Raw genomic sequence first — 14,852 nt, 5'->3', positions numbered from 1 at the left:
AATTCTCCATGTAAAGCTTGTCATGTGTTTGCTTAGAGGTGGAGCATTCTGGGCAAACGTTTTTTACCCCAAATCCTGTCAATCATTAATGATACTGACAAACAATGTGTAGACTGGACCTCAGTCTCAGATCAATCTCAAACCAAGCATCTCTCAGCTATGTGCCGATTTTGGTTTTCTGTTTGTACGTTTGGCCTTTTTCTGGAAAGTTTCAGTTTCCATGTTTCTGCCAGATTGACTGATGCGTCATCAAGCAACAGGTAATAATAGACACTGTACTTGTAGGAGCTTTGTTCATGCTGTACTCTTCTTCACATATGTTGTCTCTTCAGGGCTAATGCATCTTCGAGACACACCAGAGGAGTGGATACCCCCTCTCCCATCGACTGTAAACTCAAGAGCTGGACGGACTGGTCACCCTGTGACGCATGTAGCGACCGGGCGGTAAACACATTATTATAGACACTCATACAAACCAACAAATATGGAAAAGAAAGTCTGTTTTTGTTCATTGTAATGAGTTAAAATAACTTTAAAAAAATATCTGTCCACTCTAGTGGACATCATGCATTATAGGACATTAGCTGGGCAACAAACGAGTGTGGCTCTAATGCAAACAAGCAACATTTTAAAGTTTGACCGCATATAAGCTGATGTGCATTGAACATTAATGTTTAAACCGGTTGTGATGTTTCTCAGTTTCGCTTCCAGTACCTGGAGCGGCCGTCTCAGTTCGGTGGTCAGCAGTGTGTTCACAGTCAGTGGGACGAAAGACAATGTCCACAGGAGGACGAGTGCCAGCTCCAGGAGGACCACTGTGGGGACATGTTTGCTTGTGGGCCTGCTGGTGAATATTTCTGCCTGACTTTTTTTCTACACGTTTGTCTGTCTATGTTAAAGGGGACCTATTGTGTAAGCAATGAGGTACGAGAGGCTGTGCTGTATGGTGAATAAGTCACGTCTGAAGGGTGTTGTTAGGGAAGCGGAGTAACCCCTTCAGCCGTGACTTAAGGCCTGTTCACACCGGGACGAATTTCGCGCGCGATATTCGCTGACGTAAAACGCCTCGTGACTAAACAAAGGGCGCCAATGTGAGTGTTCACACCGACGCGTAAAACGCCATGCGTAAAAGCGTCATTTTTAGAAAAACGCTTCGGGTTAGTTTTTTTGGTTTGACGCGCCGCGTCAAAAACTATCCGACCAATGAGATTGGCGCTTTTGCTCACGTGTCTGGAGCTTCTGAAGTTACAGTAAAACACAACTTGGGGGCGCTCAAACACAAAACGGTCTTGCCGAGCGTAACGCGAAGAAGATATACGCCAAGTATAGCGTCTACACTGCCGGGAAGAAATAAGACGAGGAAGATGCAAGACGAGATGAATGTGGAGCTGTTGGTCTCGTTGGTGTCGGAACATAAAGAACTATATGACAAACGTGCCAGCGACTATGCGAGTATTTCTGTTTTACATTAAGCGCCATCTAATGTCAGGGAATGAATTTGCATGTTCACTCGGCTCATCGTCAGCGAAAATCGCTTGGGTGTGAACACAAAAAACGCGTTGAAAAACGCTGACGAATAATGCGCGCCGATATTCGTCCCGGTGTGTACGGCCCTTTACAGTTTTTTGGGATTGTTTAAGCACGATTTTCAAAACAGGGCCCGTGTTTTCAAAACACTACACACAATTAGCAGAACCACAAACCCAATTAGCAAAACACTACAGATCCTTTGCATAATTAAACACACTTGTAAAAACTATACACTTCTGTTTAAAAACCACACTTTGTTACCATATGAAACACACACGTTTCACATTACTATACTCTGTTTGCACGAGTTACACTCTGCTGTGATAAACCTAAAACACTTTTAGCATTTCTACTTCAACATCAACAAAGTACAAATATAATGTAAATTCACCAAACACTACACAAGACCAATGTTGCAGACTGAAGAAACTCATTTATTTCTCAACACGCCCAAAATGTTGACATGGAGATTCATAATACTGTAACAAAATGTCACTTTACGTATTGTACTGTAAGTTTACTGTAAAAAAATAAAATAAACTAGACATTGTCTCTTCGCCTAGCTGGATCTGGCCAGAGAATTTCATCGCAAGCAATGTTGCAATGTTGTCATTAGCAAGACACCTTGGAAAGACACATCTTGAATGATGAATCCATCCTTGCATTGCTGCTACCTCCATCTGGTCACAGGCCTCCTCCATGGCTTGGATGAGGGGTACCTCAGCCTGGAGACGGAGATCATATACCTTCCACTGCCATGCCGAGAAAAACTCTTCTATAGGGTTGAGGGATGGAGAGGATGGTGGAAGATATAGGACGGTGAAATGTGAATGTTGCTGAAACCAGTTCTGAACCAGAGCAGAGCGGTGGAAAGACACATTGTCCCAGACAACAATGTATTGCATATGAACTCTGCATATGATCGATTTGATTTGCTGCTGTTAACGTTGTGCAATTGGTCCAAGAATATAAGTATGAGTGCTGTGTTGTAAGGGCCCATATGGGCATGGCGGTGGAGGATCCCATTCTGTGTAATGGCTGCACAGTGTTATATTACCCCCACGTTGCCCTGGGACATTGACTATAGCCCCGTGGCCAATGATGTTTCTTCCCCTCCTTCGTGTTCTCGTCAGGTTGAACCCAGCCTCATCTACGTAAATGAACTCATGCTGGATCTCCTCTCCATCCATTCAAAAAACTCCCTGAAGAACAGTGTCAGGCAAAGTTTTGTAGTTCAGTGTAGATCTAGTACCTATTTTCCAATCGAAATGTTCTTATCACACTTGCCACTGTGTATCGGCTTAGATTTGGCTGTACTCGCAGTCCAGCCTCCCTCAGCGTCAGGCCGTGGTTGACAACTTGTCTTACTCTTACTCTTTCTCTGACTCTTTCCATTGTGCTTGAAGACCGATGAACTCACCTGCTGCTTTTTATAGTGCTTATACACCTGATTGGTGTGTCTACAATTAAGCAGACAAGTGTTTGCACACCTGATGACTGTGTTGAACCAATTGGTTGTACGGTGCGGTAATTTGACAGTCAGTGCTTTGGTATTGCAAGGAAGTGACTTCATGATAGATTTTTGTGTGTAATGTATGTTAAGTGTGTTTAGTGTTTTGCAAATCACTGTGTGTAGAGTTTTGCAACAAGTGTGAGGTTGACAATGTGCTTATAGTTGTGCAAATATGGGCTGATGTTTTGCTTCTTGAGTGTAAGGTTTTGCTAATAGTGTACTACTTTTAATTTTAGTGTGTAAGCAATCCAAAAAAACTGTAATCACGATACAGCACTGGCCTCGGGTACCTTATTGCTTTTATAAAACGGTTACCACACAATACAAGCCGAAAAATATGTATCTATGCAACTTTCATGAAGTAAAATCACTAAAAGCCTTCCTTCCGCTGAAAAAATTAGTCCATGACCGTAAACAGCAACAGAAGTTACATAACGTTACATTATTTTTCAAAAGATGGCGGCAAAGACTGTGTTTATGAGTGAGTCAAAGGACTCAAACTTGTGATCACGGAGAAGGAAGACGCAACTGACAGATGACTATGGGCTCGAGAAAACCCCTTAACTGTTAAAAGCACAAGATATCCCAGCGGACATTCAAACGGATGTTTTATTATGAATATATAGGACTGACCTGAAGGAAAATGCTATCTCTACTGTAAATGCAGGAACACTCGCTTACTCGATCCCTCACAATACTCTACTATAGCTTCAGTGAACAATATCGATGAGATCAAACATGCCTTTACGTTGCTAAGAGTGGTTGCTAGGGGTGTTGTGTAGTGATACATAGAGCCGTTGGGTGAAGCGGTCACAGCCGTGTTTTATCGTGAATAATTGACCAATCAGAATCAAGCATTGGAACTAACTGTTTTATAAGCCACTTTATACAAGATCTCAGAGTCCATTTTTTTTTCTTTATTAACGTTTATTATCAGCATGTACGTTTTAAAGCCATATCAGTCTAAACTTCTGATATATGGTTTTCTGAGTGCACAGAAAGCTGAATGTCAGACGGCGCGGCGCGTGAGTATTAAACTAAGCTCTCTTTCACCTCTTATTGCACTTAAACTGGCCACATACACACAAGGTTATGTCAAAAACACACAAAGTTCATATAAACAGTCGGTTATGTCTGTAATGAACGTAAACAGCAGGGAAAGAAATCGCACGTGTATATTAGATCTGTGTATTAAAGTGGCAGCAGCGTAATATACAGAACCTACTGTTATAAATGCTGTTAATGTGAATCAAACAACAAGAGAAAAACAGAAAATCACTCACTGCTCTTGACTGAATAACTTTAGCAGCTTTAATAAGAATACATTTCTTACTTGAATGCTCTGACGTGGAGATAAACATGGCGGACTGTGTACAGCTCAGTGAGGGGCGGAGCCTATGCTGGTGGGCGGAGTCTGTCTGCAGCAGTGGGCGGGGCCTAAGCATGTTTGACGTCACATTGCATAGAAACTGAAAACGGCTTATTCTGAGACATTGTTTATGATTTATGGGGATGAAAAAAAAGGAGTGTGTGGATTTTTAGCATTATTGTGTTGGTTTAGTACACACACTGCCAACACACACGTTCAAACACCATGTAAAAGTGAATTTTGAATAATAGGCCCCCTTCAAATGTGTTGTCTGTGTTCTCACAGGACGCTGTATTGGACAGCAGCTCCGTTGCAATGAGGAGATAGACTGTGTAAGTCAGAAAGACGAGATCGACTGTGAAGTGTTGAATAGAAGAGAAACCAAATGTAGCGACATGTTGATCATACCAGGAGTTGATAAAGCCACTCTAGGGTAAGAGTCCGCAGACGATGGAGAAATGCACACGTGTCGTTTATTTTAATAATGGAATAACGTGCTATTCAGCATTGGAAATATGTTTTATCAGAGATATCACCTTTAAGACAATAACTGCAGCTTATGGATTTATTTATTAATAAAACATGTAATTATGTTTACAATGAAAATGAATCTGTCTATTATCTTGACTTATGCATTTCCGGAGTTGTTTCAGTGTCAATGTACAGTAGTTACTCAAAGAGCATTTCAGGATCTGAAGCAACATTATTCAAATCTACGGTATAATGTCTGCGCATCAATGCAAGTCAATGATCTTCAATACGGTTTGGTTCACAACATGACATGAGGACCACATAGTATGCTTTTAATGCTAAATATCAGTAATCCTGCCAAAGTGGAAAATACATTTTTTGGAAGATAATCTAGCTTTATATGTCGGTATATTTCAGTGTATCCACAATCACATCCTGAATAATTTTTTTTGTTTAATTCCCACAGATATAATGCTTTAACTGGAGCTTTTATGAGCCATGTTCTGGACCCGAGATACTTTGGAGGTGTTTGTGAATACATCTATAATGGAGAGTGGCGGAAACTCACGTATGATCCTTTCTGTGAACACCTCAGTTATGATGATGTGGAAAAATATTACCGGAAACCATACAACTTCCTCACATATCAGATCATGGTAGGCGCTGATATCTCTGGCTCTTTAATTTGGCAGAAAAGAACTACTTTACTTTCAATGTTTATTATGCTGCACATGATTGTGTGTGTGTTTTAAATCATCAAAAAATTACGTTTGAACATTCAAGAAATCATATTTTCTCTTTGAAAACAAAGGTTAATACGAACCATTTCCTCACACAAATCTATGCAATGGCTTTTGAAGGCTTACAATACCAATCATATGTGGACGGACATTTGGATAATTTATCCTAAACTTGGCTTTATTAAGCAAAATGCAACCTCTTACAATAAATAATCAGAATGGACACTATTTTGACATATTTATTTAGAGATATAGTAACTGAAAGCGAGAAAACAAAGATTTTATTGTTATATTTTTGTGCGTTAAGGCCACCAACTTGGTTCAGACTGCAAATAAAAAACTACTCTGTTCAATTTTCATGTTTTTAAACACTGATTATTCTCTAGATCAGGGGTGTCAAATTCAAACTCAGTAAGGGCCATGCTGAGGGTTGTGAATAAAATCAGGGGCCGGACATATATTTAGAGGATTTTTCATATATTGAAATATAAGTGTATTAGTAACTGTATAAAAAAACTCTCAATTTATTAAACCACATTATCAAAACAAGGTTTTATTTTTTCAATTTGAGTTGTAAACACATTTTTACATATTTCACAAAACATATTTGTGTCACATGAGGCTTTTCTTTATCTTTATCAAAACAAGAAATGTGAGTGAGATGTATGATCTCACAGATGTAGGGTCTCTGACCAGCATAACTGCATAAACAGTACTTTTAAAAACTTTTAATTTCATAAAAACTGGTTGATGAAGCAAAATAGTCAACAAATGATAGATATAAATACGACATGGTAGGTAGATAGACAACAAATGGTATATGATATTGTATAATTTGGCTTATTTTGGCTGCTCTTACTTTTTGATTAGATAACTTTATCTTGAAAGGAAACATGCACTGGGCATGATGGCAACTGTCAGTCAAACAAAACATGTGAGGTAGTTAGGGGGGTTCAGGGGCATGCTCCCCAGTGAAAATGTGGATTTCCAACCCGATCTCACCAAATGCGTCTATATAGCACGCAGTGTGTTTATCGTGTAATATATACGCGAAAATGAGTTTTTACGTGCATAGTATACACATGGATAGCACATGGGTAGGTTTAGGGTGGGGTGCGTGTGTATTATACGCTTGGGTAGGATTAGTGGTGTGGGGTGCGTGTGTATATCACGCAATTAAGTGCGTATCATATGCAAGCGCAAAACTGCGTATCATATCCACGTAAAAACTCATTTTCGCGTATAAATTGCACGATAAACACACTGCGTGCTATAGAGACGCATTTGCGTGAGAACAGGCTGGGATTTCTCTGACCAATTGTGCAATTTAAGACTTCTGAAGGCCAAAAAAAAATGGATAAGAAACCGCTTTAAAACTATGTCAGTGGGCATTAGATTATTTGTCAATACCTGCTCTCTCCTCATCTCCATCGTTCTTTTTCTCTCAGTCTCCTTATCCTGCCCTATTTCTTCCCCTGCTAAAGCTGAACTTTCCCTGATAGTCTTTTCATTTTCGTCTGTGTCAGTGAATAAAGTAAAAATAGGCTCAACTGATATTTATATGTTTTATGTATAATTTTCTTAGACAAGTTAATTTACTCAAGGCTACCAGGAAAGCTGTAGCCTAAGTCAGTATTGCCAATAGGAACCTTCTACAAGCTTTGGAATTTGAAAACATCTGTTTTTAAATGTTAAAAGTATAATTTTCTATAATTCAAAGTAGGCTACGTTTAACGCAGTTGGAGGAATTGGCAGACGTCTAGAGTCTAGATTATTGCTCCACCAATATGAGTTTTTCAATGGCTGATTCTTAAACTAGCATCATCTCAAAGATGTAGTTAGAAGAGTTGGGTCGATTTGTGTTTAGTTAGGATGTTGGGACATTTCTTTTAACATGTTCATGCATTTCCAGAATCTAATCCATGCTCTTTTCTTTGTAGCATATTTCTATCATCATTAGTAAGTTATTGGGGACACGCATAGCGCATAAATGGCATTGTTTGCTGAGAATGACTATGTAGCATTTTATGCTACCAACCAAACAATCCTTAAATAGAAATCTTAGTTTAAGAAGGACACAGCCTAATTAGGATGCGACCTTACAATTGAGACGCATCCGCTGACTGTGCTTTTGTCCTTGCCAGGCACAAGCCACTACTGAGGAAGCCACCGACTATCATGAGGACGCTGTCAGCTTTCTCAAAGCAAGGCAGACAGAAGGATCCTTCAACCTTGGTATATCACTGAGAGTCTCTTATGTGGAAGTTGGTGGGGAAGGTAGTAGCCAATACAAGTTTCTCAGCAACATATCACAATACAATAATAAGGTAAAGTAATACATTTTGGATATCAACTAAACTCTCTTTATTGTCACCATGTACCAGTGTTGTCCAAGTCTGCATATTATAAATGGCTTGTTTGGCTTTTCCAAGAAGTCACTTATCCACACTATTCCTGCACCCCATGACGAGTGTAACTTCCGTTAAGCTGTAAACAATCAGTGAAAAGGCTCGCTTTGAACGCAATATGTTAAGAAATTGTCACAATGAGATGAGATTGATCTACTCACCGTTCAACCATCGAACATTAACCCCTTATCAAGCGCCCCCCTTTTTTCTAATAGACATGAAAATGCACATTCCGAACTTAAATGGTTGTAATTCAAGAATGCTTTGGAATATAGATGTAAGATTGGTCTTGTTTTAAAGAAGACATTTGGCAGATTTTTGTAGAAGTGAAATAAATTAAGAAAGTTAAACAGAAAAAAAGTGGTAAAGCTTCAGTAAAGTTAGCTTCATTCATTGAGAGAAAAGGTATGACGTCACATGTGCGCCTTTTGGGTTTGTAGTCTTTGTAATGACGTATTTTCACAGTTTTATACCTCAACAGTTTTACATCAAACTGCGACTTCCTTGACTATAAAATGTTTATTTTAAATTGACAATCATCATATGTGTAAATCAGGGCACAATTCAAACGAGATCAAAATATTTGTTGTCTCTCGCCATTGACTACCATATGGCAAATTTCATATGACATGTGACATATATGAAATTTATATGTGACATGGCAAATTTCAGCAGTACGCAGTATGCACGTTACAACGGGAGTGATCAGTGATATAATCACTTTGCGATCGAATATCTATATCTGCAGGGTTAGCACATACGCTCTTCTGATTGGCTGTGATTTTTGGCTGATTTTGACGTCTCGGGTCGAGTCTGGTTTGGCCAAACAAATTGCTTGCCGCTGGAAATCTTAAGGCATCGCGTCCGGTTAAGACACGACGTTAGGCTGTTTAAATTTGCATTTCAAAGCTGCAATTTCTGCCAAAGGCAAACTCAAGCAAGAGAAATAACGAGCAGCATAAATGCCAAGGTAAGGCAACTGCCATATACTCTGCCATATGTAAACGCCGCCCCTGAACAATAGGTCTGAGAGAAAATCCTCAAACTCTTTTAGGAAATCAACGTAGGGTCCTGGAGGCCTATATAAAAAGCAAAAGATATATAAAGCAAGAGATATGGATGTTCATAATCAGACGGGGCTCGTGCTTATATCCATTGGCCCTTGCCAATCATGGCCTCCTAATAATCCCCATCCATTGTTTCCTTTTCATGTTTAGGAGATGGGTTTTGTCAGGCTGTTGTCAAAAGTACAAACGGCTCAGTTTAAGATGAGAAGCAGAGACTTGACTCTGGATGAGGACATGCTCTGGGCTCTGGGTGATCTGCCAGATCAGTACAGTTTTGGTGCATATTCAAATTTCTTCAATGAATATGGTACACACTACGTCACAGAGGGAACCATGGGTGGGGTGCTTGATTATGTTGCTGTTGTGAACAAGAATGCCATGAAAAGAAATGGTAAGTATATTACATATACAACTCAAATAAAGTATCTGAAATAAATGACTCAACTGTATTTAGCTAACTTTATTCAAGTTAGAAAAGCTAATTGGTACTTGTGCCATTTCCCACATTCTTTTCACTATTAGAAAAATCTGGGCAAGAGATTGGAGCGTGCCTTGGTGCTTCTTTGGGCCTGACACTGTCCAAAAAGGTCACAGTTACAACAAAAGTAAAATCATGTAAAAAAGTTGGAACAATAGATGAGAGTACGTAACTTGGAGCCCCATGAATTTTATTTTCTTCTTTTGTTTTTATACTTCAAACTTTTATACTTTTTCAAACAATTTCAAATTTTATTATTATTTTATTTTCAACAGTTAGTCAACAGTCCGACGGTGCTATTGAGGATGTCTTTGGCTTTGTGAAGGGTGGAGACACAGGCTCCAGCAGTGGAAGTTTGGGCATCAGAGACGCCAAAAGTTACATGGATTGGGGGAAGAGTCTCAAATATAACCCTGGGCTAATTGAGTTTGAGGTGCATTTGCCTTACTCTTCGCAGGCCGGTCAAAAATGACCGATTTTGGGGGTTTTTGTCAATGAAATGAATGTACTATATTTTAGTTTGATATAATATTTTTCTATTTAATATTTTGTATTTTTAGCTGATTTTTTTATACACAATTATATTTACACTGTATTTATAATCAATTTATTCACTTTTTGAGCGTAGAACTAAAAATTAAATGTACAACTTTAACTGTCATAATTCTTGAATGCTTTTAGAGCAACAAACTTAAGTTTGATCTCTTTTCAAATACGACACTTGGCAGATTATTGCTGAAGTGAAAAAAGTTTAAAACAGTGAACTTAAAAAAAGTAACAGGATTTTACGTGTATTGTTATGAAAAATGCTCAAAAATACAATTTTGAATTTTTATATGAATATATATATTTTTAAAATCACGTTTGACTCTAAAACTTCAAGAAAATCAAAGCTAAATATAAAATCTAAACAAGTTGTCTTCCACATTTGACAAAAATGACCGATTTTTTGGGGGGGGTTTGTCAATTAAATGAATGTACTATATTTTAGTTTGATAATAGTTTTTTATTTAATATTTTGTATTTTTAGCTGATTTTTTGTGTTCTCATTTGAACGTCATAAAAAGTTTTAAAGTTGTTTCTCCAGCAATATCAGCAAGCAATATCCGTCATTTCACCGTCTAGGTTAACTATTTACTCATTTAATTTCTTTATCTAATTGATAACTTGTCTATTCTTGGGCTGTGGTTTAGACATCTATTACATTTTCACTGACAGCCCAAATGTTTTGCTTTAGCCTAGACGTCTGGGTTGTGTTTGGACGGCTATTAGACATCTTTTAAACGTAAAATTGCTTGCTGATTAGTTTTCTTCTATTTTCCGGACATATTCCTTTCAGTAGCACCACTAACACTGATAGGACAAGAGGTATGGACACAGAAATTGCGTGACATGCATACTGTCCTTCATTCCTAACCCAGCCCCATTGGGTTACTGATTGTGAACGATTATCAACCCAACTTTTGATCTCTGTCAAAACTCTGTTTGAAATCTTCAATTTAAGATATATACTATTTATAGTTATTTCTTCTCTATTTCTGGTCATTGTGGTCCTGTCATAGATCGCACCAATATACGAGTTGGTACGCTTAAGCACATCGGCCGAGCAGCTGCGCACAAAGTTGCCCCACCTGAAGAGGGCATGGGAAGAGTACATGGAGAACTTCAACCCATGCCGCTGTGCCCCGTGCATGAACAATGGCGTCCCCATGCTCTCCAGGACAGCGTGCAGTTGTCTATGTAAAAGTGGATACAGAGGTAAAGCCTGCGAGGAGACTGAAAGAAAAGGTAATGTACTTCACCAAAGTATAACTGTTATTTTACAAATGTATGTGGTTTGAGTACTGGCAGTATGTCAGAAGAATGTCAGTATTGCATTCATCCAATGAGATTTACACACTTGTAGAATATTTTCTCACAAATGTCTTGGATATTTTTCCAGGACAAACACAAGTATGTAACTACAGCTGCTTGAATCTGCTTCACGAGTCTCAAACACTGTTTTCGCTTTCAAGTGACAAGTTTCGTGCGCTCTCCCGTTTGCCCAATTGGTCTGTGTGAAATGTGGAGCAGAAGTGAGTTGTGCATCTGTAGCGGCAGTGGGCCGCTACATTAATATTCATGAGTTTCCCGGGCATGCGCGTGTGTCGAACTGCTCATTTTAGTTCACGCTCCTCGTTTCTCAGGAGGTAATGTGGTCAGTTCTCAGGTGTTTGTTTAGAGTATTTTACAACAGCTTCAAATGCATCTCAGCCAATCATAATCAAGGGCCGTACCTCTCTGTGTTTCTGTGACTGCTGCCGTTTCAAACTGAACTTGAATGCACTGTTAGTGGCTTTAGATAAAATAGTCTGCCAAATTCAAGTAAAAGTAGTAGTAAAAGTGGGATCAGGACATTTAGGTATGAGATAAGCACATTATAAATAAAGGTATTATTATTATTATGACTAATCAGACTCGACCTTGGGTTTCCCAGTGTTTCCCAACTCTGTGCTTCCAGGAAAAGGGTTGAGAAACACTGTGGGCCTCGTTTATAAAACATGCATATGCACAGATCTGAACTCAGAGCATACTCTAAAATTAACTTATTTATATAAAAAAAAAATTTGATGTGGAAAAGTACGTCAGGATCGGGATCAGATGTACACGCATTTCCTTTTCATTTATAACTTAATGACATTTATTAGGCAGCGTTTACAAGGCGGATATCTGAAACCATTCAGCATTCACGATTTATAACTGCACATCTGAAAGAGAGGCATTTGTGATTAAAAAAATTATGTTAGGATAAATGTAGGACAGTTTCTTTATAAATGATGCCTTTCCCAATATAGCTACTCTTGTGGTCTTTGCCATTGACTACTTGTCTACCTACATGTCTACTAGCTTGATATTCAGTACTTTGCACTTTAAAAATAAAAAATCTGAATGTCTGTTCAGTAGTTCCTTTGCAACACAACACAATTTAATTTTGGTGTTTATAATTAAGTGGTAAAAAGCAGTTAAAAAACGTTTTAGAAAATACACTGTTCCAATTCAATTTGTAACACTTTATGTTTTACAAACCAATTATATGTAATCTTTCACCGTAAGGTTTTCCTCAACATCACGGGATATCTGGGACGTTATCAGACCTGGGAAAGTCCTGTATACTTTCTGTCATTTGCACACACTCTTGAATGGCAAGTGTTGGTATTGGGACAGGCCCACTGCTCTACACGCTTGAAATGTCTATATGCTTTTCACATTTTACTATCAAGTGTTTTATTGGTGCATATGATCGTCACAGCTGAGCACTTGTGATCAGATGAGATGATGGATGAGCACATGTTCCCTCTGACAGGTCCTGCACATGGAGTCTGGAGCTGCTGGAGCTCCTGGTCCCCGTGTGTGTCTGGAGCAAAGACTCGGACACGGGAATGCAACAATCCCCCGCCAAAAGACGGCGGTCTGCCTTGTCAAGGAAGCAGCAAACAGAAGAGAAGTTGTTAAAAATCTGATATTCTCATGTTGACAGTTTTCTTACAAACAATACCACTTCTGTCTGCATAAAATATTGAGTCTGCCATTGATGTTCGTTTTGGTTTCAAGACCAGCACTAATTTAAATGACTATTTTGGATTTACTTCTACTAGCTAATGTCGTAATTTAGTTAAAATATGGCTAACACTTTATTTTACAGGGTCCTTGTTACATATGTTACATGTACTTACCATAGTAATAACAGTAAATTATGCATAATTACATGCAACTAACCCTCAACCAAACCCTAAGCCTATAGTAAGTACACGTTAATTAATATTACTCAGTAATGTGTCAGATGAATGATTTTGAGTGCCGGCTTGTTCCCCTTTCTCCTCTTCAATTGTTTATCACTAGCTGTATACTGTCCTATCAACATAAGGCAGAAAACATATATTTTGTAATTGTTACATTTTAAGGAAAAAGTTTACCTAAAAATGTTATGTGATCAATTGTAATAAGGTCTGTGAGAAGTGTTTATGAGATTTGAAAGCAAGATGTATATATAAAATAACAGCTGAAATTCCCGAAGCTACTGTATGTTACTCTAAGCTAGGAGAAGAGCACAGAAACCCTATGGACTGGACTACATGTGGTACATTTATGGTGTTTTTATGTCCTTTTTGGATCTTGACAGCCCCAGTTCTTATTAAAAGGCACTAAAATTTACTCTTTTTTTTTGATAATGATCAAATTCAAACATACAAAGAACACAAATTTGACTAAAACATCATGTCTGTGTTTAATGTTTCATGAATGTAGGAAAGATAATAAATTCAGTCAAGTGTGTCCAAACCTCTGACTCGTAGTGTTGGTTATATATCATTCAGTTATAATATATTATTATCTTAAAATAAGAATAGTTGCAACCACAGTAAGAAATCTTTCTGATGGCATGATGTACACTTGGCCAGACATACTGCATATGCAGAGAAAGCCACAAAATACACGTCTCATTTATGCAGATATGTTGTCATTTTGTGTACAGTCCTTCGTGTTATGTTAGCTTTATAGTTAGCTGGTTAACTCAATGTATGTTCATATATAAAATAGCTCGCTCAGTTCACTTCATGCCGAGCAAAGAGCAGGTGGTCTCTTGGCTCAACAAGCCATCGAATGGTGCTATATGCAGAGAAAGTCACAAAATACATGTTTAAAACTTATATTTCACATTTATGCGGAAAATAAAAACAGTGCTGAACAGCAAGAGGGTTGAAGTTTCTTTATTCAGTCTATCAACACAACACGGGACCCGTTAAGCTTGCTAATTTCAATTAAGTTCCCTGTAGTTCCCTAAACAGCACTTAAAATGAGTGTCCACAAGAAGATCCAGTCCAAGCCGATCTGAGAAAGCAGTGGCAGCTAAATGTGCACTGGCACCTTATATAGACAGGTGTGTGTGCCTTTCCAGATCATGTCCAATCCACTGAATTTACCACAGGTGGTGGACTCCAATCAAGCTGTAGAAACATCTCAAGGATGATCAGTGGAAACAGGAGGAACCTGAGCTCAAGGCTGTGAGTACTTCAGTACATGTGATTTTTTAGTTTTTAATTGGCAACGATTTCAAACAAACTTCTTTAACAGAAGATAGCAGTAATGTAACGTCAGGGATGCAAGCTGCCATTAAAACCCAAAGAACATACTTCTTTCACGTTGTCATTATGGAGTATTGTTTGTAGAGTTGTGAGGAAAATAACGAATTTAATCCATTTTGGAATAAGGCTTTGGAATCCGGATGCACTAGGACCAGC

At 38.4% G+C, this 14,852-nt stretch overlaps 1 protein-coding gene across 1 annotated transcript; it reads left to right on the top strand.

Moving 5' to 3' along the window:
• The first annotated feature begins 104 nt into the window (after positions 1-104).
• On the top strand, positions 105-13,767 carry c8a (complement component 8, alpha polypeptide). The gene is made up of 11 exons (XM_079612055.1): positions 105-260; positions 333-444; positions 700-847; positions 4,698-4,845; positions 5,350-5,539; positions 7,768-7,950; positions 9,249-9,489; positions 9,621-9,740; positions 9,852-10,009; positions 11,139-11,364; positions 12,920-13,767. Exons 1-11 carry the CDS (start codon positions 160-162, stop codon positions 13,066-13,068), a joined length of 1,776 nt encoding a protein of 591 aa, XP_079468181.1. The 5' UTR covers positions 105-159; the 3' UTR covers positions 13,069-13,767.
• Positions 13,768-14,852: the final 1,085 nt, after the last annotated feature.

The sequence above is a fragment of the Phoxinus phoxinus genome (genome assembly GCF_949152265.1).
Source record: "Phoxinus phoxinus genome assembly, chromosome: 5".
NCBI lineage: Eukaryota > Metazoa > Chordata > Actinopteri > Cypriniformes > Leuciscidae > Phoxinus > Phoxinus phoxinus.
Note: the sequence above shows the minus strand (reverse complement) of the source record. Positions and strands in the feature narration are given on the sequence as shown.

Excerpts from the sequence above, each read along its gene's own strand:
- c8a (XM_079612055.1), top strand. The coding sequence starts at position 160 with ATGTGCCGATTTTGGTTTTCTGTTTGTACGTTTGGCCTTTTTCTGGAA. Across the intron at positions 4,846-5,349 it reads GTTGATAAAGCCACTCTAGG|ATATAATGCTTTAACTGGAG; the intron begins GTAAGAGTCCGC and ends TAATTCCCACAG. Across the intron at positions 9,490-9,620 it reads GAATGCCATGAAAAGAAATG|AAAAATCTGGGCAAGAGATT; the intron begins GTAAGTATATTA and ends TTTCACTATTAG.